At 41.9% G+C, this 27,562-nt stretch overlaps 1 protein-coding gene across 1 annotated transcript in view; it reads left to right on the forward strand.

Annotated features, from left to right (window-relative positions):
- The first annotated feature begins 312 nt into the window (after positions 1-312).
- Positions 313-27,562, forward strand: part of ERC2 (ELKS/RAB6-interacting/CAST family member 2) — a 736,860-nt gene continuing 709,610 nt past the window's right edge. Inside the window, exon 1 of the mRNA XM_065885901.1 lies at positions 313-969. Within this exon, the coding sequence (XP_065741973.1) occupies positions 313-969 (657 nt within the window). The remainder of the gene's footprint in view (positions 970-27,562) is intronic.

Raw genomic sequence — 27,562 nt, forward strand, 5'->3', positions numbered from 1 at the left:
ACGTGTAGTAAGTAAAAGTTTGGGATCACTATTATTTTTAAATAAGCATAGGTGTGACTCTATCATCTATTATCATCAATCTATCATCTATGTACATATTTTAAAAATATAATGCAATTAACAGAGTTCTAAAGAAATTTGTTTTTGATTATCTTTTTTTCTCATTTTTCAGATCTCTGATTGGATGCATTTTCTGGTACAGACTATGAAAAGAATGCAGTGAAAATTCTGGCCAACAGTGGAAATATTGGCTTAATCTCCAACCTAGTATAGCATTCCTTCTCTTCTATAGCACCTCATAATAGAAGAAAAATGTATGGAAGTGCAAGAACAATCACCAATCTGGAAGGTAGCCCTTCCAGATCTCCTCGTTTGCCAAGGTCTCCTCGTTTGGGCCACCGAAGAACAAGTAGTGGGGGAGGTGGAGGAACAGGCAAGACTCTGTCCATGGAGAATATCCAGTCCCTTAATGCAGCCTATGCTACGTCTGGACCCATGTATCTGAGTGATCATGAGGGGGTGGCTTCAACAACTTACCCAAAGGGCACCATGACTCTGGGAAGGGCCACAAATCGAGCTGTATATGGAGGCCGAGTCACAGCTATGGGGAGTAGTCCCAATATTGCCTCTGCTGGACTTTCCCACACAGATGTCCTTTCATACACGGATCAACATGGCGGTCTGACCAGCTCATCCCATCATCACCACCACCAGGTCCCCTCCATGTTGAGGCAGGTAAGGGATAGCACAATGTTAGACCTTCAAGCCCAGCTCAAGGAACTTCAGAGAGAGAATGACCTCCTCCGGAAAGAGCTAGACATCAAGGACAGCAAGTTGGGGTCTTCCATGAACAGTATTAAGACTTTCTGGAGTCCTGAGCTCAAGAAGGAGAGAGTCTTGAGGAAAGAAGAGGCAGCCCGGATGTCTGTCCTCAAGGAGCAGATGAGGGTTTCCCATGAAGAAAATCAGGTAGGTTATGACTCATCTCAGTGTTTTTCAGCCTTGGCTTCTCACGGAGTAGTTGACGGTTTGCAGATGGTACCACGGCCTGTGCAGAAGAAAGTTTGGCATCATCAAGATAGCTATGGCTTAGTATGTGTTTGACTTGGAGACTAGCAGAGGGCATAGGAAATATAAGGTTACAGCTTGTGATCTCCTTGTTTTCCAATAACCTTTTCACATTGCTGCAGAAGAGGGGGGATCAGTCCTCATTGGCTAACTTTATACTTGGTTATTTTTGTTTTCTTTTTCAGTAGTCACAAGAGCAGCTCAGATGTACTTCCTTCTGAATAGAAGAGGAAAATGTTGATTTTTGCAAGAGTAGACACTTTTTTTTTTTTTTTTTTTTTTTTGCGGTACACGGGCCTCTCACTGCTGTGGCCTCTCCCATTGTGGAGCACAGGCTCTGGACGTGCAGGCTCAGCAGCCATGGCTCACGGGCCCAGCCACTCCGTGGCATGTGGGATCCTCCCGGACCGGGGCACGAACCTGCGTCCCCTGCATCGGCAGGTGGACTCTCAACCACTGCGCCACCAGGGAAGCCCAAGAGTAGACACTTTAACAGCAACATTTAGAGGGCCACATTTGACTGGTGAATTGATTTTTTTTTTTTAATGCACCAGCAACATTTCCTTCTAGAATGAGGGAAGTTGGTTCACTAAATAGCAAACTGAACAATATTAAATGGGATTGGATAGGATGGGTTTGATGTCATGTTAGAGAAACACAATAAATTTTAACGTGGTCTTTCTACCTTTATTCATTCAATATTAATTAAGCACCTACTATGTGCTTACTCTTTTTTGATCCATCTTCCATGTCATAGCAAGATTAGTTTTCCCATTGTGTACCTGCAGTTATGCCATTCCCCTGCTTTAAAGCTCTCAATAATTACTCGTTGCCTCCAGAATGAAGTGTACCTCTGGCTGAGCCTACAGTACCTTCTATCTCATACCACCTCCTTCCACATCTTCTGTGCTACCTGCACTACCACTTGGTAATTCTTGCACATACTCAAAGTTTCCCACCTCCTTTCCCTCTGTTCCTTTCCATTCGTGGCCTTCTCAGCATCCCCTCTCCCTGCCTCTTTTTGTTCAGTCCCAGCTAGTCTTCATTTTCAAATCCTACCTATACTGTGAGGCTCATTTATATGCTGCTGTTCATAGGGGCTTTGGAGTAAGACATGCCTGGGTTTATATCCCAGCTTCACCTCTTATTAGCAGTGAGATAAATGCTAAGAGATGGGAAGTAGAGGCTGTTGTGCCATTTGGCTGGAAAAAATTCCCAGATGTCGTTTAACTTTCTGTAGAAGCTGGAGGTAATTTTAACTTGGCTGAACTAGTCATTCTCTGATAGTTGGTCCTGATGCTGTCCTAAGGAAGCTCTCTGCCTTTCTTGGGGTCATCTGCTGGCTTCTATCTGTTTCCCTGGCTGCCACCCCTTTGGAGTCCAAGCATTTGTAGAAGCATTTCTGATCTGTATGAGAATCTGCTCTTCGTTTTCCTTCTATGTGTGGAAAGCAATCACCTTATCCCTTTGATAATCTGAGAATTGCTCTTCGTTTTCCTTCTATGTGCAGAAAGCAATCACCTTATCCCTTTGATTATCTGACAGAGACTTTGCTGGTTTTCAGATGTGGAAATATGATTTTTGGTTGGAACAGAAAGCTTTGTTCTTCATTCCTAAGTCAAATCAATGCCCTTCACTATCATTTCTGCTTTTTTCTGACTTTGCTGGTTTATGAAGTCCATTTCCCCAGTTCTGTACTGGTTTTCTTCCTTTTTTAGTTGTTTTGGAAAATGGTTAAAGCAGTTTAGGAATGATGCAAGTAATGACAAAAAGTTTGGAAGCCATTTTTAAAACTGTCAGCTGCAAAATTACTTGTTTCTTATGGTTTTATCATTAAAAAATTTTTTGAGCACAGATCCCTACTTATACATGTATATTTATTCATAAATTACACAATGTGCTACTGTGCCAATATATTATGTTTCTTCTTTGACATTCACAAAGAATTAATATGGAAAAGAAAAAATAAAATAAATAATTTATTGAGGTACATTTTAACGACACACAAAACCTTTTTGCTTTGACTAAAAACATTTTAAGCCCCCTGTCTATTTTGTAAGACATAGTTCAGTTTAAAGCAGGTAATATCCACAATTCCACTTAACTGTCCCATGTTACCTTAGCCAGAAGGAAGTGAATATTTGAGGGAACCTCTTCCTTTTTCTGGAACCTACTATGATCACAGGCTACCTTGGTTACTGTGGGTGACATATGACTATGCAACATATGACCCAGTGAAAGCCCTAGTCTTAATCTGTATATTAAATATAAGTAAACTATAATTATTTTCTTTTTTAGGTTAAAAATATAAAAGGAGGAAGAGGCATGGAGATTTTGAAAAGTCAATTTACTTGCAATATGAAGTAGTATTACAAAGTAAAGAATATAAAAATTGACAAAAAGCAAGATATTTAAAAAAATTGAAGTGCCCCCCCCCAGAAGTATATCAGGATCCCTTTCAGGGGTATATGAATACCTGTTGGTCAGAATAGGGTCGATCCTGCCGCAGTAATCAACAGACCTCAAATCTCAGTGGCTTAACCCATCAGAGATTTATTTCTTATTCACCTGAAGTTATGAAGCAGGTCAAGTGACTCGCCAGGGCAGCTCTCCTCCAGGCAGTGACTCAGGATCCAGGCTTTCCTCATCTTGGCACGTGGCTTCAAGGGTTGCTACAGCAGAGGAAAAGAGTGCCTGTGGTGGCACATTGGCTTCTCAGTTCCTTGGACTGGAAGTGACACAAATGCAAGGGGGTGTGAGGTGTAGTCCTCTCTTCTTTCCAGGAAGGAGAGGAGAGTCAGATATGAAGGAGCACTAAAAATTTGTACCAGTGGAGTTTTTATATTTGTCAGAAAGTGGAGCGAGATGAAATAAAGTTTGGGGAAGAATCCAGAGTTCTGCTGTTGCTGCTGTTTCTATTATTACTGCTACTGCAATCAGTAGACATCAGTTGGGGGCTTACTATGTACTAGGCATTGTGCTTAGAGCTTTGTGTACATCATCTTATTTAGTGTTTGCATCAATCATCTGAGGTAGGTGCTAGATTTTTTCTCATTGTACAGATTAAAAATAAATGTAGAGAGAATAAGCAGCTTGCCCAAGTTCACACAGCTGGTAAGTGACGGAGCTGGGCTTTAAGGCTTTGGTCTATTTTATGCCAACATGTAAGATCTTAACTTTATGCTTACTACCTCCTTATAGGATCACTGAGCTATGAATAGAATCTTAGTATGATAGGAAGATCACACTTCATATGTTAGGTGAAAAACATGACTAGTTTTGATAGAATGATTAAGAATGTAATTTAGTTTAATTACGATTTTTGTTCTTAATTAGAAATTTATTTCTTCTTAAACTTTTCTGTATGGAAGAAAAGAATGTAAAAGAGAGAAACAACACTTGATTGTGGTTTCTTAACAACCACAACAACAAATGTAGTTCTACCAGGGGGTATTTGGATAATTAGAATTTCACTAACTAAATTCAGGTGATCTAAAATGATTTGAATTGTGCTATGTGAATAGAAATGGGAAGCAGGTCCATTATAGTGTGGAGATGAGGATATTTGAATGCTCTTGTATATGAAATTCATAGTTCTGTGAATTTAATGATCACAGGCACAGACCTTTCACCCTTACGTGCAGTGTTACAGAGGTCTCCCATTCATCAATTCCTTTGCAGTATATTTTGAAGTCCTTGTGGTTCTGTCAGAGGAAGCTGAACCCAACTCCAGATCTAAGGGAGGATGTTGAACACCCGTCCTGTGTTAAACGAAGTACAGACCTTGGAGCCAATGGGTAGGTGGCTATGACCAAATTTCTTATGTGTGAAGGGTAGATGCCCAGGTTCCTGGATGGATATTCCACCCCAGACCCCCTTCCCATTCACACTTCCTGGGTTCTCTCCAAGGCCCTACTTCTCAGCCACAAAGATCTGCATGTATAGAAATACATTTGGGATACTAAGTTACAGTACTGATGTGTGGAATTTTTGGTTTGTTTGTAGAAACCAGAGTGCATGGATGCAGAGTTATCTGTATTCCAGCACTTGAGCTTTTTGCTTCACGATGTATTTTCTTGATGGAGGAAGAGTGAGGTGGAGTCTCGTGCTGTCAGTGTCACACCTGTAGACTGATTTGGGGAGAGATGAGGAGAAAAGATTTAGAATAGATGTTAGGCTGCCACTTGAGGTAGTCCTTTTTTTATTTTTAATGGCCTGTGGGGTAAGAGTGGATGTTGGGGGCAAGAGAATGCAACTGTGTATGGGAGAAAGTGGACCCGTTTTTCTCTAAAAGATGATATGGTGGTCTTTTCTTTACAACCCCATTCTATTTACCCATACAGTGGAGATCAGAGAGAGAAAACATGGTAGAAAATACATTTTCAGAAAGTTCATAAGGACTTACATCTTGCAGTTTTGTGCATATAGGTTATTAACTTTTCATATCCCTGGATTTTTAATGCAATTATTAACTTTGTATTTTTAAAATTATTATTATTTATTTATTTATATTTGGCTGTGTTGGGTCTGCATTGCTGAGTGCGGGCTTTCTCTAGTTGTGGCGAGCGGGGGCTACTCTTCGTTGTGGTGCACAGGCTTCTCATTGCGGTGGCTTCTCATTGCGGAGCACAGGCTCTAGGCGCGCGGGCTTCCGTAGTTGTGGTACGTGGGCTCAGTAGTTGTGGCTCACTGGCTCTAGAGCACAGGCTCAGTAGTTGTGGTGCACGGGCTTCGTTGTTCCGTGGCATGTGGGATCTTCCTGGACCAGGACTCGAACCCGTGTCCCCTGCATTGGCAGGCAGATTCTTAACCACTGCGCCATGAGGGAAGTCCCAAACTTTGTATTTTTATTGGATTATTTTTTCCAAATTAGGTGTACATAAAGCAGTTTTTAGACATTTTCCTAATTCATGCATGGCTAGTCAAGGATCTTCATGAATATAAATAGCATCATACTCTGGAAGTTTGTACTAGATCTAATATTTACCCATCTCGTGTGTGCAGAAGTGGGACAAGGTCACTGGGAAACGTAACCTAAGAAGTGTAAGTAAACCTGTCTGGGGAATGTTATGGCTTTTAAGCAATGGTTATGTGATAATTTCTATTTCTGGCTTAACACAATAGAAAATAATCTACTCTAAATCAATATTAATAAGGGTTTTTGATGAGTTTTAGAGCTAGTTTCATATATGATTTATTGATTCTCATTTTGAGCCTGTAACTTGAAAAGGTCGAGGTGGATCACATTTCCGTGTTTCCTTTATTATTATTTTTTCTTTTATTTATATAACTGCAGGGCCATTTCAACAGAGGTCATTCAACTCTGTTCTAAAATATTCATTTCACTGTGAGTGTCCAGATATGAAGAGTTGTACCAGTTGGAAGTGGGTGACAAAATTAATTCTATCTCCTGCTGAAAAGGTGGTGAGGCAGCTGCATTGTGAAGTGGTGTCCATTGACAGTTAAATGCAGCTGCAGTAACCTTGAGTACTGAGTGTTTATGAGATCAAGGGCTTATCCCTGGAGAGTCGGGTCCCATCAGGTTTGTGGGTGGTACTTAAATATATTCACTACTCAGATCTGTCTTATCCCTATATCTTCTTTTGGGCACCATTCCTTCTACTACTCTGAGATCCATGGATCCCTCAAAGCCAGGTTTCCAAAGTGTGTCCAGGGAAATGATACTTTCCAAAGGGGATCTTCTGGTCAAATAAGCTTAAGACACTACATATTAGATACTCCTCTCCTAGAAATTCAAACACTATATTTTGGGTTGAATTCTGTCCCCCCTAAAAAAAGATATGTTGGGGTCTTAACCCTCAGTACTTCAGAATGTGACTTTATTTGGAAATAAGGTGTAATCAAGGTAAAATGAGGTCCTTAGGGTGGGCCTAATCCAATATGACTGGTGTCCTTATTAAAAGGAGAAATTTGGACACAGGCATAGACATGCACAGAGAGAAGACCAGTGGAAGAGACAGGGTGAAGATGGCCATGTATAAGCCAAAGAGATACGCCTGGAACGGATCCTTCCCTCACAGTCCTGAGAAGGAAGAACCCTGCTGGCACCTTGATGTTTTTTTTTTTGTTTTTTTTTTTTGTGGTACACGGGCGTCTCACTGTTGTGGCCTCTCCCATTGCGGAGCACAGGCTCCGGACATGCAGGCTCAGCGGCCATGGCTCACAGGCCTAGTCGCTCCGCGGCATGTGGGATCCTCCCGGACCGGGGCACGAACCCGTGTCCCCTGCGTCGGCAGGTGGACTCTCAACCACTGCGCCACCAGGGAAGCCCTGACACCTTGATCTTGAACTTCTGGCCTCCAGAACTGCGAGACAATAAATTTCTATTGTTTAAACCACCCAGTTGGTGGTACTTTGTTTTGGCAGTACTAGCAGACTAATATATCAGCATGTGAAATGCTCTAACTCTTGCAGTTAAAAATATTTATTAAACTTGCTTAATCCAGCAATTTCCCAAACTTACTTGACCATGAAACTTTATCTTAAACTGAACATTTATGTATTAGGCAGCTATTGCTGCAGTAATGCTGTCTAACAAGCCATACTAAAACTTGCTAGCTTAAGAAGATAAGCATTTACCTCTCCCTTACATATTTACAGGTTGGCTGCAACTTAGTTGGGCAGGTCTGGGCTCTGAGTACCAGGCTCTAGGCTGAAAGTGGGATTCAGGTACGTTCCACGTGTTTGCACATTCTCTTTGGAACAGCAGCTATTCAGGGCTTTATCTTCTGATGGTGGATCACAGACACCAAGTGATCCAACCAAACCACATAGATGCATTTAACGCCTCTGCTTGCATTTTGTCCACTAACATCCTGTTGACTAAAGCATGTTATGTGGCCAAGTCCAAAGTCAGTGGGGTCAGGGAAATCTACTCCCTGTGAAGCAGAAAGGGAGTGAAGTGAATATATACATACACACACACACACACACACACACACACACACACACACACATATATATATATATATATATACACACAAATCCTATCTGTCACAAACTATAAATATTCCTAGAACTAAGGGTATAAAGGCCATACTTTGGGAAAGACTTCTTTAAGAGCAGCTCTGGAATTGTGACATTAAGTTTGAGACTTCTAAAGTGGATGAACCTTTTCAGTGTGGTCAAAGTTTCCTTCAGTGCCTGGGCCTTCTAATATCCTAATGATGCCTGATTAGTGGCTCACCTTCAGGCTCCTCCTCCCCTTCCTGAGGTGACTGACCAATGAAACTCAAGTGGAAATCTGGGAGATTCTAGGCAAACTTTTATTTTCCTGATAAAGGAATAAATGTCACCAGCAGTGCTCCTTCCTCCTTCTTTCTGTCTTTAGTGTCAATATGTTGCCTGTTAGTAACCATGGAAGGAAGGACAAGAAAAGCATAGAGACATATGTCTTACCATCTCTGAGCAGTTGCACCAGCCCCAGCAATGGCCTGCCTCCAGACTTCTAGTCATGTGAGAAAATAAACCCCTAGTTGTTTAAGTCACTGCTGGTTGGGTATCCTATTACTTGCAGCTTAGTACCTTCCTAACTGATAAAACATAGAAAATCATGAACTGATAATTATTATTCTAATTATCACCAGTCATCAAACCATAAAAATAGGTGCATTTCAGTGAGGTGAAATGAGACCTTAAAGGACCTTACACATGAGAATGAAGAAACCTACTTACTAATGGTATTGGACAATACTCTTAAGTAGTGACACGAATGCTACTGCTAGCCTGTATAAGCGAAAATGGAAATTTATTAGTTCCTGCAATGAAATTGCAGAAAGGCTCAGGTATGGAGCTTGGGGTTGACTGGATCCAGGGCCTCAAACTGTAGCAGGACTTTGTCTCTCCCCATTTCTTCATTTCTGGTTCTCAATATCTGCCTGTACGTGTGAGCCTCATTTTCTCCTTCATGTGGTAGGTCATAATTGAAGCTGTAAGAGATCCCTGTATCTTCATTTATCATTTAGAAAATTTATGGAAGGACTTTGGTCCTGCCTTGGTTATATTCTTTCTCCAGGACTTAGTGAGTGTGTGTGGTGGCAGGGGACAGGTATGTGAGAAGGGGTTACCATGACTGGTGACCTATTAGAACTGCAGGCATTGGGAGAGGAGCAATTCTCTAAAGAAACTGACATGAAGGGCGAAGGGATGCTCTAGGACAAAAGCAGGTGTCCACTGCACTGACTTGAGCTGTCCTTAGTCACCCTCTTTCTCCAAATGTCCTTGTAAGTCATATCAAGAGATGTGAGAAATTAAGAAGTCAATCATATGTCATATCTGTAAGTTTTTTCACTTTAACTTTGATTTAAAGAGCGAGTGCCTGTGTGTGTTTTGCCCAATGTTACATAGGCACATGGATTTAGAACTAGGGAATATGAACTAGTTTGGTACCACAACATAACTTGGAATGCTGAATCTTAGAAGAAAAAAAAAATCATCTTCTTCATCTTGAAATAGTCTTCCTCAGCTCTTCAGAGAATAGTAGCTTTTGTCCACCTTTCCAGAAAGGTGGAAAAACTTTGGTCCAGACTTAGGCAATGACCTACTTAGACTGAAACCACAATTTTAAATGCCTTTTGTCGGTAGGTGAAAACTTCCTTTGGTTCTGAAGATAGATGAGATGGCACGGATCCAACAGTTGATTTCTTTGTTTGCCAGAATGTAGGAGAATGATTTGAAGTGAGCGATACATCTTTGTCACAGATGTCAGCTGATTTTTGCCTCAGTAATCTCTTGCAGTCAGCCCTAGGATCAGCCATGTGCACTGCATTTGTAGCCTTACAGATTTTTATTCCCAGGTTTTCTTATGAAAGACTTGGCTAATGGGAAGAAAATAAACATTCTTGCATGCCAGACCTTGGGAGAACTAAATGACTTCCATCTTCCATTTTCTCTCTGGATCACTTTATTTTGGCTATGGGATAGCAACAGCACACAATCAACCAAAGAAAACATTTTGGAATATTTCAGTGAATAGATTATTTTAGTCTCACTTGTGCTGAAGGCACTTATTGAAACCAAGCTCTGGGAGGGGAAGGCAGAGGGAATTGGTCACCCCCAAAGCATTCACTGCCTAATAAAATTCCCTATAGACAACATCCTCAGAGGAATTTAAGAAGCAAGTCTATATTGACAGGAGAAGAAGTAACAGAGTGATTTTATCGGCCAAAGCAGGTGGGGTGGGTTCTGAACCTGGCCTCTTCTGGCCAGAGTGCAATTTCAGTTTCTATAATTAGTTGCAGGTGGAGCTCCTGTGTTGTTATTTTGGAGTCCACTGACATCTGTGTGCAAATTCCCACCATCCTCAGTTGGCATTTGGACTCAATAAGTGGTTTGGCTTTGCAGGAGTAGAGAAAATTGTAAATCTATTTCACACACACATAGATAAAGCTGCTCTAAAGGTCAGGTTCTGAAAGCTGTGGAAAGCATTCTCAAAAGTTTGGGAAGTAGGTTTTAGGCAGAATGTGGGCATGCAGCCAAGAGCTAGAGCAGCCTGACAAACAGAATTCTGGCACGTGCAATTTCTTCTCTATTTTTCTGTGAAGCCAGCATTTGATTGTATCTTGGAAGTGACATGCAGCCATTTTGTTTTTTCAGTAGGAATATTCTGGAGAGAAGAAGTAATGACTTAAGCAGCTACTTCCTGTCTTATAAACCCATAGCTGGGCTTGTACTGTCTGACTGCAATATACATTGATCAAATTAACTTAGTGGTTCTCAACTGGGGGCAATTTTGCCCCCCAGGGCACATTTGACCACGTCTGGGGACATTTGGTTGTTGCAGCTGGGTGGGGTATGCTGCTGGAATCTAGTGGGTAGGCGCCAGGCATGCTGCTAAACGTCCTATAATGCATGTTTAGACTCCTCCCACCCCCGCCATATTATCTGTCCAACAATGTCAATAGATGCAAGGTTGAGAAACCCTGAGTTAATTGGATGGTTACTATATCTTCTTGATTCTTTGCCTATACTCAATTTATTCACTTTGTGAAGTGATGATCAGAATTTATATATTTATGTAAAAATAATGATTTAAAAGGCAAAACGACTCATCATTGTGTGGGAAAGAATTGTGAAAGATGTCTTAAAAAAAATCTTGACCTGGACTAGTAACCATGACTTTTCAAATACCTTGAATTCTTTTAGATGTAGACATTTGGTAAATAGAGATCAGTCTTATAAGGAGATGGACAACCTATAAAGAAAATGAAACATTTTTTAAACTGACCTTTTATGGTGTTTTTTGTTTCTGTCTCACATTGATCTTGAAAGGGAGGGTGGATAAGCATTTTTTTTTTTTTTTTTTGCGGTCTGCGGGCCTCTCACTGCTGTGGCTTCTCCCGTTGCGGAGCACAGGCTCCAGACACACAGGCTCAGCGGCCATGGCTCACGGGCCCAGCCGCTCCGTGGCATGCGGGATCCTCCCGGACCGGGGCACGAATCCGTGTCCCGTGCATCGGCAGGCGACCTCTCAACCACTGTGCCACCAGGGAAGCCCTGATAAGCATTTTTGAGCTCCTGCTATGTACCAGGAACTTACTAGTTGCTTTCCACGTGCATGAGCTCAACAGCCCTGCAAGACATGTGGCATCCCCATTTTACAGATGAGAAACAAGGCATAGAGAGATTAAGTGGTCTGCCTGAGGTCTCACCATTAAAGAGAGCTGGGATTTGAATCTCAGGTATGCCTAGCTCCAAAATTGTTTTCTTTCCACTGTCTTGAAAGGGAAAACAACAGATTTGCTTAAAAACCAGGGAATTTGGTGCTGAAGTGGAAGACCTAATATAGAGTGTAAGTAGTAGTGTGCTCCCTGACAGTATAAGGATGTTGTCAAGGAGGTATACAGAAAGGATGGAAAGCAAGAATGAGGAAGGGAGTGTGTTGCTGGGAGCAACAGAGGATAGAGAGCAAGCAGGAAGGAGCAAATACGTTCTTGTCAAGTGAACGAACAGGGGAGAATGCCAAAGGAACACTCCTATCTTGGAAAGCCATCTAGAAGGCTGAGAGGAAGCCACTCCAGGACTGGCTGGAAAATTAAAACCACAGGTGGCAGAGAGAGATTATCTCTTACGATGCTCATTAAAGGCCCATTAGATCCTTTAAGGTGGTTATGATTTTGTCAAATTTGCTGGGTCCACAAGAGCAGAGCTTCAGGGATGGGGAAGCTCTTTTTTATGGATTATTGGACCCCAATGAGGATGGTCTCGTTAACCCAGTTAGAATTTTCCTGACCTTGTCTCCATCTTCAAGAACTTCAGGGTATATAGATGGCCTCCTGACCCAGGAGTCCCTCAACTGGCATCTCTCAGCTTCCTCTTCAAGTAATTTCTGACCTCACTGGGATGCTCACACCTATTCAGGAATTATCTTTTGTATTGTTCCAAATCTTGTCTCTGAAAGTCAGATCTTCACCTCTTGGGTCCCAGCATTCCCGATTTCTGCCTTTCTTAGCAACTTTGCCCTATGAAACCTCTTCTTTGTCTTCTTTGAGAATCCAGCTCATTTATTTACTGATTCATTCCGTCACTTCTTGGTTAAGGGAGAATGTAGTTCCAAGTAGCAGAAACACATTCAAGCATGCTGAAGGAAAAAAATGGGGGATTTACTAGGAACACATAAGAGTTCCTCCCAGACTCTAAGGGTAAGTAGGATAGCCAGGTGTCTTGGGGGGCTGGAATTGAGCTAGTTGGAAAATGATCAGGAATAGGGACAAAGTCTCTCACTGTCTCATTTCTCTCTCAGTATCTGGTTTTACATGTCACTTGTGAAAAAGTGGCCACTAAAGGAAAGCATACATGTCTTCTCCATTCAAGTGCTCAATAGATACTGCATAGTTTCTCTATTTCAGTTTTGAATTCAGAGAAACAATAATCGGATTGGCCCAACTTGAATCAGAGTCTGCTCTAGATCCAGTCAGCTGTGGCCAAAGGAGTCATGAGCTCTGTGGCCCCCTTCCCATGCCCCACCCCCAGAAGAACCATGGAGAGTCTCTTTGAGAAAGGGCATGTTGGGTAGATTCTCTATCAAGGGAGCCTGTGGGTAAGGTGGTAAGGAGGAATGGGCAGCTATTTCTGGGAAATATGTTTGTGCAACATATAATTGGGAGATTGCCTTCTTTCAGTTATTAGGAAGACCAAGACCAATCAAAGAAAGTTAACTACTGTTACCTCTATAACTAGCTATTTCAGTAAGCCCTCTGGAATCTCTTGACCATCACACCCATCTTGTCGATCCCTGGCTGTGATTTTGCCCACTGCAGAAATTCCAGAAGTAGTATTGACTGATACCAGGTTCATGCTATCTTATCTTAATGGAACCCATATGGCTCCTTTACATAATGTCAGATTGCATCCTGTATGGAACTTTAAAAAATTCTCCACTGTTTGTAAACTTCCTTAGTCTCATTGACACTTGGGTCTCCAAACTGGTTGAAATTTTGGTGATAGTATCTGTAGACTTTTAGAACTAGGCATGTTATAATCTGACGTCTTCTATTCTAAGGTGTAACAGTTAGCTTGAGTTCTAAAAAATACTGGCTTCTGAGCACATATTATCTAAAAAGGTTGAAAAAAATTAAGATTCACTGATTTGTCCCTTGGAGGAGCTTTCTGAAATACCCATGTAAAATAATATAAAAGTTCCCAATGAATCCTGAAACCAGTAGAAATAAGTAAATATATGCGATGGAAAGTTGGATAATGCACACGATGACCAAATTTAGAAACTGCTCAAATTTAGAAATGCAGCAAATAATAAATAAAATTTGCCTTCTGAAATTTTTAAAACTTCTGTCTGTGATTTTAAACTTTGGGGACAAGGTACTTGCTGCGAAGCTTTCATTAAACTTTGTAGTTTTCCCTAGGACAATGTGCAAAATCTGAATTGTGCACATTTCTCCTCCCTACCCCTGCTCTGAGCCCCAAGGGCATTTAGGTAAAACTTTGTCTAGATATTGCCATTTAATATTAAGTACATGTATTAGGAGTAAGTAGTTCCTAGTAGTTAATGAAATGAATGAGCTCTTGGTGGTATGAGACATGTCTTTGGCTCACTGCTATTCAGTTTGTGCTGAGAAGTGGGGACACGTACCAGGATTTTGGTGATGGTTAAAGAGTGTATTTGGTAAGGTGGAAGGTTGTAGATAGACTGTACCACATTCACTAAATGTATTCAGGTACAATATACTAGAGGTGGTAGATTTTCTTCTACCCTCAGGAATGTTACCTTGAAAGAGTCTGCATAGTGTTGGGTGTCATAGTAAAGTATACGTTTAAATATTTCATTGAGGACTTTTAGGTCATTATGTTTGCCTTGGGGTGCCGAAATTCCCAGTTCACCTGAGAGAATTCTATTTCATTTCTTTGTAATTGCAAATAAATCTAAAACTGCAAATTAAATTATGCCATAGGCATTTGTGATAGAGCAAGAAACAAAAGATTTTGGTGAGTTAGAAAGTAAAGGTTAATTGGGTAACTACTGTGTTCCCAGTTACATGCTCAGGGCTGAAGAATACTCTAAAGTAGTGTGAGACACACTTTCGGTCCCTTTACCATCTCATGAAAATTATTTGAGAGCCATTTTTTTTTCTATGTAGAATGTGAATAAGGAACATAGCAGTGATATACCTTGTTTTGGACTCTACCTTGGAGCTTGAACACGAAGTTTTAGCTAGGGAAGGAAATTTCTTGCTCATGTTTTTTAACCTTTCTCAGAAGAGTCCTTGATGTGAGCATTTTCTCTCTTCTCTAGAAGCCGAGGCAGAGTCCAGGAGAATGGGCATAGCAGCCTCCCAACACTCAGCCAATGTGGGACCTCTGGAAGGGGTTGGGGAGGGGGAGTTGTGGGGAAGGTGTGGGCTCCTGCCTTTCTCAGGCAGGAGGGTGAGGTCTATGAATCACTTTCCCATTTAGCACACCCACCCGACTGCAGTATGTTCCCTTGATAAGAATAAAAATTATCAGTGTAGCTCATAAAGCACTTCCTACGTGTATTCTAAATGGAATAATGATATTTCAAACTCTGTGCCAAAGGGTTCACCTATGGAGTCTCATTTAATCCCCATGAGGACCCTGTGAAGTAGGTCCTATTAGTATTATCCCCATTTTATATGCAAGCAAGGCAAGGCTCGGAGGGGAGGTTACTTGTCCACGGTTACAGTTAGCAAATGTCAGAGCTGAGGTTGAGCCCAGAGAGACTAACTCCAAAGTTGGTTGCCAAAATCAGGGTCGGCTGAACTATCTAGTGGCCAGCCCTGTGTACACAAGGTAATCTTAGGGCCGGCATGGAGTCTGAATACAACAACTTGGAAGCCCATGTTGAAAAAGTCATTGCCTTTCCAAATCCCATCCAGTATTTCTGATTAGCTTCTATGAGAAAGTCTCAACTTGGTGCCAGTCTTGAATGCCTTCTTAACACCTATTAGGTGTTTCCTAACCTTGTTGTAGGATGTGTAGCGGCATTCATACATGATGCTTATATTGTAATTCTGGCAGCCACACTTTTACCCTCTGCATCTGATATGTTGCCCGTTCAGAGTTTCTGTGAGCTGACTGGTAATGTGGCATTAGTGGGGCCTGCCTTCTTGGTTCTTGTTGGGTTGTCTTTGACAGCTGGTGGTTGAGAGCACCAGCTCTGGAGATTAAGTTCCTGGGTTCCATTTCCAGTTGTGGGACTTTGGGCAATTTAGTTTATCTGGCTGAACCTGTTTCCTCACCTGTAATGTAGGTATAATAATAGTACCTGCTTTAGGTGTAAATTTACTGCTATAAGGGTAAATTTAATAGGATTTAAGTTTAATTGGATTAAATGAGGGGGTTAATGTAAAAATATTTAGCACCATGCTAGCACGAGTAAACATTCAAATAATAGATTATGATGATAACCATGAGGGAAACCAATTTGGGGACAAAGGCAACACATAAGGGAGTTAGAGAGCTGAGGGAATGGCAGAGAAATGGAACCAGAGCCATACCTGAAGACTGTCCCACCTCTGGATTTCCTGCAATTTGTATAAGCCAATTTGAGTTGAGGTTTACTAATAGCCCAGAGCATCTTGATTGGTAGACAGGGCCCTCTGTTTAGAAGCTTTGTGGTTACAAAAATGAGTAGGTCCTAGCTCCTGCCAGGAGAATGTAGTCTAGCAGGGAAAATGCTGTACTCATAAAAACCTATAAAAAAAAGACCCACTAAAAAAAGGGAAGAAAGTTGTACCTGCCACTAAAATATACAACTAAAATGCTTTAGAAACCCAGAGAAGGAAGGGATGAGGGAAGACTTCATATAGGGAAAGTGGCATTGGAGTCAGTCCTTGAGAATGGACTAATATTCAAAATGGTGGAAGGTGGGAGCAGGGGTGGGTGGTGGGGAGTCCAGACTTTCAATGGAGAGAATGGACAAGAGAAACTAGATGATTAGAGATTTATTTCATAAAACATTGGGATGAAGGTAGGGCAAAAGTACTTGTCCAATTATGGCACTTATGTTTAAAGAGGAGAAAGAGAAATTGGACCTTGGAGATCACCTTAAAACTTTTTTCTGATTCAAGAGAAGTAAGTATGGTACTTAATATTACATGGAGGCACTGTATTTTGCTTCCATGATTTTTCCTGTATGTTCCTGGCTCTGTGAACTCCTCTGCCATGGTACAGCAGAAGGATGAGTTTAAGACCTCCTCTGTCAATATGCTGATGGTCAAAAGGGAAGGGTGCTTACAGACCCAGCAGAAGCTCTGCGTCTTTTGAGTTGAGAACAGCCCAGTTTTCCTTGGCTCAGTTCTTTGACATGCCTTTTCTGTTATTAATATGTGTGTGTGTGAGGGAGACAGACAGAGGCACAGAGACAAAGAGACAGAGAGAGAGATAGAGAGAGAGACAGAGAGAGAGGAAAGGAGTGAGGGAGGGAGAGAGATGGAGGGGGAAATGCCATCTCTAAAACGTCATCCCTGGATGCATAGGTATTGTTATATGCCAAGGAGATGCCATATTACAGTCTTGGGAATGTTTTTTCCTTATTGTCCTGTTATTCTTTCTCCTTTATAGATTCAGTGGAATTAGAATACCCTGCTCTTGAAAGCAGTTCAGATGAGTTTCTTAGGGATGGGTAGGAGAGTTTTCTTGCCTGAGATATTGACCCCCTTAGCTGAATCTAAGGCAGTTCATGTTGTTTTACAGATGGCTCCTCTGGAGAATTTTGGGCCATAGTCAGACTTTTCTATTGCTAAAAAAAGGGAGACTCATATTACATTTTTCTGGTAGGCTGCATTGAAATATTTTCTGCAGCATAAGGCGGAAACTATAAATTTTTGTATCACTATAGGGAGCAATAGACAAAAAAGATGAGGATGATTTCCCAATAAATGCTGTTGTCTAAACTCTCAGGAAAGGCAAACTCTCAAGTTGTCCAAAGAAGATCACATGGCTTCCAGGTCTAGATAGCTCCACACATTAATCCAACCAAGCTAGACTCCTGAGGACTCAGAGGAGGTGTTTGATTGATTGATTTTTTAAAAACTTTGGCCTGTTTTATTAATCTCTGTCTACTGAATCCATCTGCTGCATAATCTATGTCCAGCTAAAACTCTTATGATGACACTTTAATAGTTTGTACCAAAGGAATGGTCTCTCATATCAAGTTCTCTAACCCTAATCTCTCCACTGGTCTTTAGATGTGTCTACATACTTTCCACTGGAGATATCACTGCTGTCCCCCAAGGGGATCAAACAAAGTGATGACTGAACGGCTGAAATGGATCAAGTCAACAAATATGGAATTGCCACCATTTTCTGGACTAGGTGCTGAGGGTATAGTAATAGTAAAAAATTCCTGCCTCTATGGAGGTTCCATTCTAGTGGAGGAAACAAAAGGAGTCAAAGGTTTGGGGCTTGATCCACTTGGGAAGCCTGAGGGCAAAACAGGATCAGGATGCTGTGAGATCATGTTTTTTGATCATGTTTTGTTGCAAAGTCTCACTCATCCAGGTGGTGATGCTGAATAGGGATGTGGGTTTAGTGGAACTGGCTTTTTTTTTTTTTTTTTTAACATCATGGCGGTGGTGAGAATGGATGTTAAACTGCAGTGAGTTGCAAGTGGTAATATAGATTTTTATACTTTTCCTGCAAGGAGCTTGGCTTTGAAGAGATAACTGGAGGGGATGCAGAGTCTGGGGAGTCTTCCTCCACCAATGTGTGACACACTTGGCCATATTTTTAACTTTTAGGGAATGGGCCACTAGAAAGAGGGGTTATTGGTTGAACAAGGTCTGAAAGAGGAGGGAGAACATGAGATGTTTTGGGCCGGTGGTGTTTCTCTTCCTCAAACCCAGGGAGAAGGTGGTCAGGAAAGGTCCAGATAAAGAGATATTAGTAGGTGTGGAGTAAAAGCAGTAACTTTTATCCTAAGGAGATTGCTTTGTTTAACAAAAAGAGAAAGCTCCAGACTACGGAGCTTTAGACTTAACTTAGACTTGACTTTGATGCCAGACAGGATGTGATGTTGGCCCAGTCGCCTCCTCTCCTTGGACCTTCATTTCCCCTGAGGCAGGGGTCCGCAACCCCTGGGCCGCGGACGGTACGGGTCCGAGGCCTGTTAGGGCCGCACAGCAGGAGGTGAGAGGCGGGCGAGGGAGCCAAGCTTCATCTGCCGCCCCCCATCGCTCGCATTACCGCCTGAACTTTCTGCACCCCCCCCTCCGCCCTTGCCCCTGCCCGTGGAAAAATTGTCTTCCACGAAACTGGTCCCTGGTGCCAAAAAGGTTGGGGACTGCTGCCCTGAGGTATCACTGCACTGAGACAAAAATGTTTGGTTGAAACATGCCATAACTCTAAGGCTACTCAAAAATTTTCAGGGAAATTAAGAGTTCCCTGGTGGCCAAAGAAAAAAAAGTGCTGTTTTACGACTCATAAGTGAGATTTGATGAGGGGATGGGGCCAGGATGAGGCAGGTGTGACTGAAGCAGACAAAGGTGGATGTTCTGGCAGTCCAGCTTGATGTGCTGGTGGTTTTATGCAGGTGCTGCCGATGGGGCGATTTGCTTGCTGTGGGATGACCCAGCAAGCCCATTACTCTGCTTGGTGGAGACAGGAGCCACCGGCACTTCCCAGGAGAAATTTTACAAGTAAAGGCTAATTTTACTTGTGCTGTTGATGGCATTTCTCAGCTATACTAATTACTATCCTGATAGAGACGCTGCAGAAATATACCCCATGCTCCCAAGAGTGCACAGTGGTTCTTAAATAATCCAAGAAGAGGTTTTACCTGTGGATTACAAAGCTACAGTGCTTCCTTAGTCATGGCTTTCTTAGTGGAAGATGCTCTGGTTTAAATAAAATTTTGTTTGCCTTTTTGTTTTAAGACTATGCAATCTATTCCCTATTCAATATCAATTGCAGATAAAAGTATTTTAGGACAGAAATGGTAGTTGTGGACTGAATGTTGTGTCTCAGTTTTTTAAAGGTATTTTGTAAATTTAGGAACTATGTTTTGCTTTTTCACTTGCTTTTTAAATAAATATCTGGCTGTCCATCCATCCATCTGCTTATTAAAATGATATCCCTGAATATGGCAGTTGTTTAGTAAATAGCTGTTGAATAAAATACAGTTATACACACACACACACACACACACACACACACACACACACAGAGCTAAGGCCTCTTGGGTTTCATGAGGCTAGGAGGGCTGGGTATAATTCTCACTCTGCCACAAGTTGGCTGTGTGACCTTGGAAATTAGTTGTCAACGTCAGTAAACTGGGAGACTATGAAGAACCTGGATTTCTGAATTTTCTCGGACACCGAGCAGATCCAGTATCTCTGAACCCAGGGAGCTGCCTCACTTGGATTGTTGCTTGTCTTAGGTGGGACGTGTCTCTCCACGTTGCTCTAGTCTACCCCTTGGTTGACAGATGTACATTCTTAGTTTGAAGATGAAATGAAGAACGTTTTCACATTCAGGATGTTAGTCAAATATGAGCATCTTTTGGCCTCAGCGTCTTAGCTGAAAATCCTGACTCTAGCAGTGGGAGTGGGTGGTGGCGTCATCTTAATCATGTTCTTGGGTTCAAGGAGTTTGAGAGCTACCTGCACAGGATTGGAAATGGGAAAAGATCTGCTTTTGGATATTTGGGGAAAGAGAAATAGGTAAGGTATATCAGGCATTGATTAATTCTTGAAAGTCAAAGACAATGCCACTATTGGGCACATACCCTGAGAAAACCATAATTCAAAAAGAGTCATGTACCACAATGTTCATTGCAGCACTATTTACAATAGCCAGGACATGGAAGCAACCTAAGTGTCCATCAACAGATGAGTGGATAAAGAAGATGTGGCACATATATACAATAGAATATTACTCAGCTGTAAAAAGAAACGAAATTGAGTTATTTGTAGTGAGGTGGATGGACCTAGAGTCTGTCATACAGAGCAAAGTAAGTCAGAAAGAGAAGAACAAATACCATATGCTAACACATACATATGGAATCTAAAAAAGAATGGTACTGATGAAACTAGTGCCAGAGGAGGAATAAATATGCAGACATAGAGAATGGACTTGAGGACATGGGGTGGGGGGAGGGGGAAGCTGGGGCGAAGTGAGAGAAGCATCGACATCTATATGCTACCAAATGTAAAATAGATAGCTAGTGGAAGCAGCTGCATAGCACAGGGAGATCAGCTCGGTGCTTTGCGATGACCTAGAGGCATGGGATAGTGAGGGTGGGAGGGAGGCTTAAGCGGGAGGGGATATGGGGATATGGGGATATATGTAGGCATATGGCTGATTCACTTCTTTGTACAACAGAAACTAACACAGCATTGTGAAGCAGTTATACTCCAATAAAGATATATAAAAAAAAAAGAGTGATGGCGGCACCCCAGTGTTCATTGCAGCACTATTTACAATAGCCAGGGCATGGAAGCAACCTAATGTCCATCAACAGAGGAATGGATAAAGAAGATGTGGCACATATATACAATGGAATATTACTCAGCCATAAAAAGTAATGAAGTTGGGTCATTTGTAGAGACAGGGAGAGACCTAGAGACTGTCATACGGAGTGAAGTAAGTCAGAAAGAGAAAAACAAATATCGTATATTAACGCATATATGTGGAATCTGAAAAAATTGGTATAGATGATTTTATTTACAAAGCAGAAATAGAGACACAGACGTAGAGAACAAACAAACGTATGGATACCAAGGGGGAAAGGGGTGGGGGTGGGATGAATTGGGAGATTGGGATTGACATATATACACTATCGATACTATGTATAAAATAGATAACTAATGAGAACTTATTATGTAGCACAAGGAACTATACTCAGTGCTCTGTGGTGACCTAAGTGGGAAAGAAATCCTAAAAAGAGGGGATATATGTATACATATAGCTGATTCACTTTGCTGTACAGTAAACTAACACAATATTGTAAAGCAACTATACTCCAATTAAAAAAAAAAGAGTGATGGTAGAAGTCTGGTGTCTGGCCTGGAGTAAAATGGATCATGTTTCCCAAATGAATGGAGTAAAAGGGAAGAGAGAACTATTAAAAATTCACAGTAGATTAAGGTGTTGCCCCCTTATGCTAAGAAGGCAGATGCTGAAGCTCTTTTAAGGAATTTGCTTTGCAGGAGAGGAGCTGCCTTCGTTTGCTTTTCTGATGACTTGGATTTCTACAGCTGCTCATGGTTCTTGAACTTCCTGGAAAAAGTACAGGCAGATAGAATTCTGATGAAATCAGCATCCCCGTGCTATATTTCCTAAGGACACTGTTAATTTCAATAGTATTTAGCTTAATTCCAGCAGCTGGCTTGGATTTTATATTGGGATATATATGCCAAGGCTTGTGGTGTGTATGCATGTGTGTGTGTGTGTGTGTGTGTGTATGTAGATCCAGTGCTATAATTAGAGTAGGCTAACCATTACAACAGATTGATGTATTTGGTTTGGGGAGATATGACTTTAATTTCCCCAAGTGTTTCATTTTCTTTGTATTTTTCAAGTGTTAATTATCATTCAGATGACTAATAGGAAGTTCAATACATCAGAGGACACTTTATAATGAACATTATTCTTTGAAAAAACATAACTTATTATATACATTTTCCATCAGGAAGTAATATGATTTTTTTAAAAACTTATTTATTTATTATTTATTTTTGGTTGCATTGGGTCTTTGTTGCTGTGCGCGGACTTTCTCTAGTTGCGGTGAGCGGGGGCTACTCTTCGTTGCGGTGCGTGGTCTTCTCATTGTGGTGGCTTCTCTTGTTGTGGAGCACGGGCTCTAGGTGCGCGGGCTTCAGTAGTTGTGGCACGCGGGATCAGTAGTTGTGGCTTGTGGGCTCTAGATCGCAGGCTCAGTAGTTGTGACGCACGGGCTTAGTTGCTCCGTGGCATGTGGGATCTTCCCGGACCAGGGCTTGAACCTGTGTCCCCTGCATTGGCAGGCGGGTTCTTAACCACTGCGCCACCAGGGAAGCCCAGGAAGTAATATGATTTTGTTAGGAGTTTGGGTAGGGTTTTGGTGTCTGAATGCTACTGCTCTTTCTGCCTGTCTCCAGAGTCTGATCAAGGAGTCTGATCACCTAAAGACTAGCAGTCAAAAGGGAAACAGAGTATGGCTTTATTAATTGCTGAGGATAGGCTCAATATCTCCATGCAGGGATTTTTTGATTAGGTGAGTGAGCTTGCTGTTCCCTCCCCACCAGACCCAAGATGGCCACACCTGCTTCAGGCTGACCCCAGGTAGCCACCATGGCCAGCGGGACATCAAGGTTAGAAAGAAGAGGAGGCTCTGGTGTGCTTACCACATGAATACCCAGAAGTGAAAAGGTAAAGGAGGGTGGACAGGGCCCTGTCCTGCACGGCAGGGAAAGGCACCACCTGCCTTCCTGGTCCCATGCCTGGAGAGCTGTGTGAATGGCAGATGCCTGAGAAAACAGTGTTTCCAGGAGTGATCAGGAATGGGAGAGCAGGAAGCAGATGGGAGGCTTGGGGCCAGCTTGCCCTACTGGGGCTGCACAAGTGGAGAGAGGATGTGAGGCAGGGCTGTGTTCTTTTTGCTCTACAGTGACTCTGTCCACTAGCACAACACGTTCCAGTTGATGTCCTGGTCACTGGCCAACCATATTAGGCACTTCTTTTGGGGGGCTTGGGACAGTGAAGACTGTCAGAGAGATGCAAATCAAGGGTGGTGGTTGTGACCTCTTGATGTCCAACTCCCCTCGTAAGAAATTGGGAAATAAAATTTGTCACAAATTTCCACACATAATGATAAACCCTGCTAATGTGTCTACCACTATTTTTCTAGGCACTGCCATATTCCTGATTTTATAATTTGCCCTTTATCAATAACTCAATAGATATTGGAATAAAATAATAGTAATAGCTAACATTTATTGAGAGCTACTACATACCAGGCATATACATTGACTCATTTGTTCTCCAAAATAACACTGTGAAGTAGTTGTCACTTCTGTTCCCATTTTACAGATGGGAAACGGAGGTGCACAGTTAGCAAATGGTGGAACAAGGACACTGATGTAGGTGGTCATGTTCTAAAGTGCATGTATGATTCTGTCTCTCAATGAAGTGGGTAAGAGATACTGAAGAAGACGCTGACCCAGGAATTGGGAGACCAGAGTGTAGCCTAGAGCCTGTCTTGGCTTTGTCATGAACCCATTGTGTGATTGATAGCATGCTAATGAATTATTTGCTCTAAACCTCAGTTTCCTTTCCTCCTGCAAAGTGAGGATCTGATTTCTGTTCAAGGGTTTTGGGTCCATAGCTCAATGTATTAGCTTTCTGGGGACACCATAATAAATTACCACTAACTTGGTGGTTTAAAACAGCAGACATTTATTCTCTCACAGTTGTGGAAGCCAGAGATCTGAAATCAAGGTGGCTGCAGAGTTGGTTCATTCTGGAGGCTCTGAGGGAGAATACATTCCATTCCTTTCTCAGAGTTTCTGGTGACTGCCAGCAGCCCTTGGCATTCCTTGACTTGTAGAGACATCAATCCAATCTCTGCCTCTGTCTTCATGTCACCTTCTCTGTGTGTCTCTGTGTCTCAAATCTCCCTCTGCCTTTCTCTTATGAGGATACTTGTCATTGGACTTAGGTCTCCCCTAAATCGAGGATGATCTTATCTTGAAATCTTTAATTAATTATATCTGCAAAGACTCTTTTTTCCAAATAAGGTCACATTCACAGGTTAAGGGGGTTAGGACTTAGACATATCTTATTTGAGGGCACTGCTCAACCAGCTACACTCACCCTCCAGCCTTTTTTTTTTTTTGTGCTGCAACATGACAATGACCACAGATATTGGAAAAGAAAGGATTAAAGCTAGGTAGTGGCTAAAGCTTCCTGGGCAGTTTGGTGCAGTGGGCAAGAACATAGAATCTAGAGTCCAGAGCCCTGGTTTCAATCATTGGCTCTGCTACCATCAGCCCTGTGACCTGGAAAAAGTCATTGAATGCCTCTGGGCCTCAGTTTTCTACTCTGTAAAATGGAGCCAGCGGCTATTAGTGTCAGCTGCTATTATTGCTGTTATTGCTGTTGTTACTTCCACTTAGAAGGTAAGTGCATGCCTATGATTTTGATAGAGAAATGAATTTTGCGAGGGATGCATTTGAAATATGGCAAGGAACAGCCCACAAGTATGCTATTTTTCCATCAAATTTTAAATTAGGATGTCCAAATGTGTCTGAAATGTGAGGCTGATACTTTCCAGTGGGCTGAAACAATTTTTGGCATAATCTTTTTAGACATCAAGTAAGCTGAAAACAGGGTGAGGCTGTGCTCACGTTGGAAGAGGCGGGCAAGCAGATGGAAGGTGGCTGAGGGAGCATTTTGATGTGCTCATGGAGGAGGCATTAATATTTCAACATCTTGCGTGTTATTTACAGATAATTTTTATGAGAGATTTTCAGAGATGCTCAGTTTTTTCCAAATCCTCTGAGTGGCACACAGTTGTTACAAATCAATCTGTTAATAAGAAGCTTAAGAATTTAGCTGTTTGGGGACTGATGGCAGTTCAAGTTTTGTAACTAACGTGTTTCATTTTCAGGATGCGGATTTTTTTCTGTGATAATTCATCACCTTTCAAAATTCCCCCAATAGCCTAAATTCAGCAGGAGTGATTACTGGCCTAGGTCTTGCATTAGAAATAGACCAGCTAATTTATCTGTATTAATATTATATTTCTACTCTATCTCAGGCAAAGAGGAGATAGAGGTGAATAGGAGAGTCCATAAACTCTTTGAAGGTGGCTTCATAGTGGAGGACAGGCCTTTAAATAAACCATCACAACGTGGTATATGATTATTGCTCTAACTGAGATGCTTGAAATGATTAAGTACAGGCCTCTGGAATTAGATATACCAGCATTTAAAACTTGCCTCTAAAAACAAAACCAGCTACTTCGTCTCTGAGTTTCCATTTTCACATCTGTAAACTGGAGTTATTTTACTATTTTCCCCATAGTGAGGTTTAAATGAGATAATATAAACAGAGCATTTATTTAGCATGATGCCTGGCATACAATAAGTGTTCAGTAAATGTTAGTCATTATTACTATAGAAATAAAGTTCCATGAGAAGAGCTGTTAAATTTTGTTAATTTATTCATATGGCTTGATGTTTATGTATCACGTTGTGTGGTATATTTAATGAGTGTATGCTTTATTACCTGTCTTTAAATCTTTCACCAAAGTTCATTTACTAAATTTATATTCTGTATCACATGGACCTAAATTAAAATCAGTTTGCTCTACATATATCCTGAAATTTGACATTTTGGATACAGCTTTTCATAATTTTTTAAAAAGCCATCTCTCTATAGTTACCTGCATGGATACACTGAAAAGTATATTCGTTACACCATATAAGGAACAGAGCCTCACTCAGGACAACTCCGGTAATGAGGCCCTGTTTTAAGAAAATGAGAATCGGTTAATCATATTGGTTAACAGCACAGACCTTTGGGGTCCTAGGTATGCCCATTACAGCTTTGTGATTTGGAGTACATAACTTCTTGGAGATTTCTTCTTTAACTGTAAAAATGGAGATAGTGTTTCTTGCAACACTTGCTAGCGAAGACTATGTGAGATAACATGGAAAGCCCTTAACGCAGAGCACAGGTAAGCGTTTAATAAAAGCATTCAAGTGGTATTAAGATGGCTGAAATCTTCCAGAAATCTGATAATAAGAAACGAGGTATAGCTGGGGCGTGGTGACACTGGGGGCTGGGGAGTAGGAGCTTTCAATCTTTACTCAAGAGTTCTGTTATTAACATAGCCACAATTACTCCTCTCCCTATCCACTTTTCTCCCTATATCCAACTGGTTTATTCTTTTCATATTCCCGGTTAAATTCCTCAGAGAATCTGACTGGCTCATCTAATCATATCCTCCCTTTTGCGAGCAGACTTCTTGTACAAGGCGCTGTCTAAGGTTGCTGGACTGGAAACCAAGAAATGCTCTGGGTCACGTGCCAACCTCTGGACCAATGAGGTTAAGGGGGTGGGGCCTCGCTTCAGAGCCCGGCCGCTTGCAGCTCTTGCTCTCTTCAGAAGCGTAGTCCAGGAACCGAGAGGAGAGTGTGTGAACCCACTAGTAAGCGTTTTGGTAACTGACTTGGTGAAAACATGGATGGAAAAGTTCCTGAATCTGGAGGTGTGAGTTGGGCCCTGCCGGGCTCGCCTGCTTTGTCTCCTACCTCTTCCCCGCCTTCCCTCAGCACCTCTCAAACCGTCCTTTCTTCTTTGTGCTTTAGGGTCTTTGCACGCACTGCCTCTGCCTGTATTGCGTCCCCCCACTCGCCCCAGGCCTCCTGGTGGAATAGTTGGCTTCCAGTCCTTTCAGTTTCAGCCAAATGTCACCTCCTCAGAGACTTCCCTCCTGACGCTGACTGAGGGAGCCTGCCAGCCCCTACCTCACCACCTCATTTGGTTCCTTCCGTACACTTACCACAATTTCTGTATTTGCTTATTCCTCTATGTTCTGTCTAATAATAGGTAAATATCTACTTCTCATGTAGTTGTAGAATCTCCACATTAGAGCAGTGACTGTGCAGTACATTTGTTTTGAACGAATGAATATGAGCTAAGGTGTCTACTGTGCAAATTGAGTAACTGTCGCTCCCCTGGCATTGTGACCCTTATAAAGCATGTGTGTGTGTGTGTTTGGGAAACGGGTGAGTTCCCAGGGAACCTCTGTAGTCCCTCATTGTGCCTATTTCCCTTTCTTAACCCAGATTGCTTGGGTTCAGATTCTGTTTCGTCCATTAAAGACCTTCAACTGTGAGTCCTTGGGCAAGCAACTTAGCCTCTCTGTGCTTCAGTTTCTCATCCATAAAACAGGGATAATAGTCACACTTGCCTCATAGGATTGTGTGAGGATTAAATTAGTGAAACCCTATAAAATGCTGAGAGCAGAGCCTAACATAGAGTAAGGTAGCTCAACACGTTAGCATTTATTATT

This window comes from Phocoena phocoena, chromosome 10, assembly GCF_963924675.1.
Source record: "Phocoena phocoena chromosome 10, mPhoPho1.1, whole genome shotgun sequence".
In the NCBI taxonomy this organism is placed as follows: domain Eukaryota; kingdom Metazoa; phylum Chordata; class Mammalia; order Artiodactyla; family Phocoenidae; genus Phocoena; species Phocoena phocoena.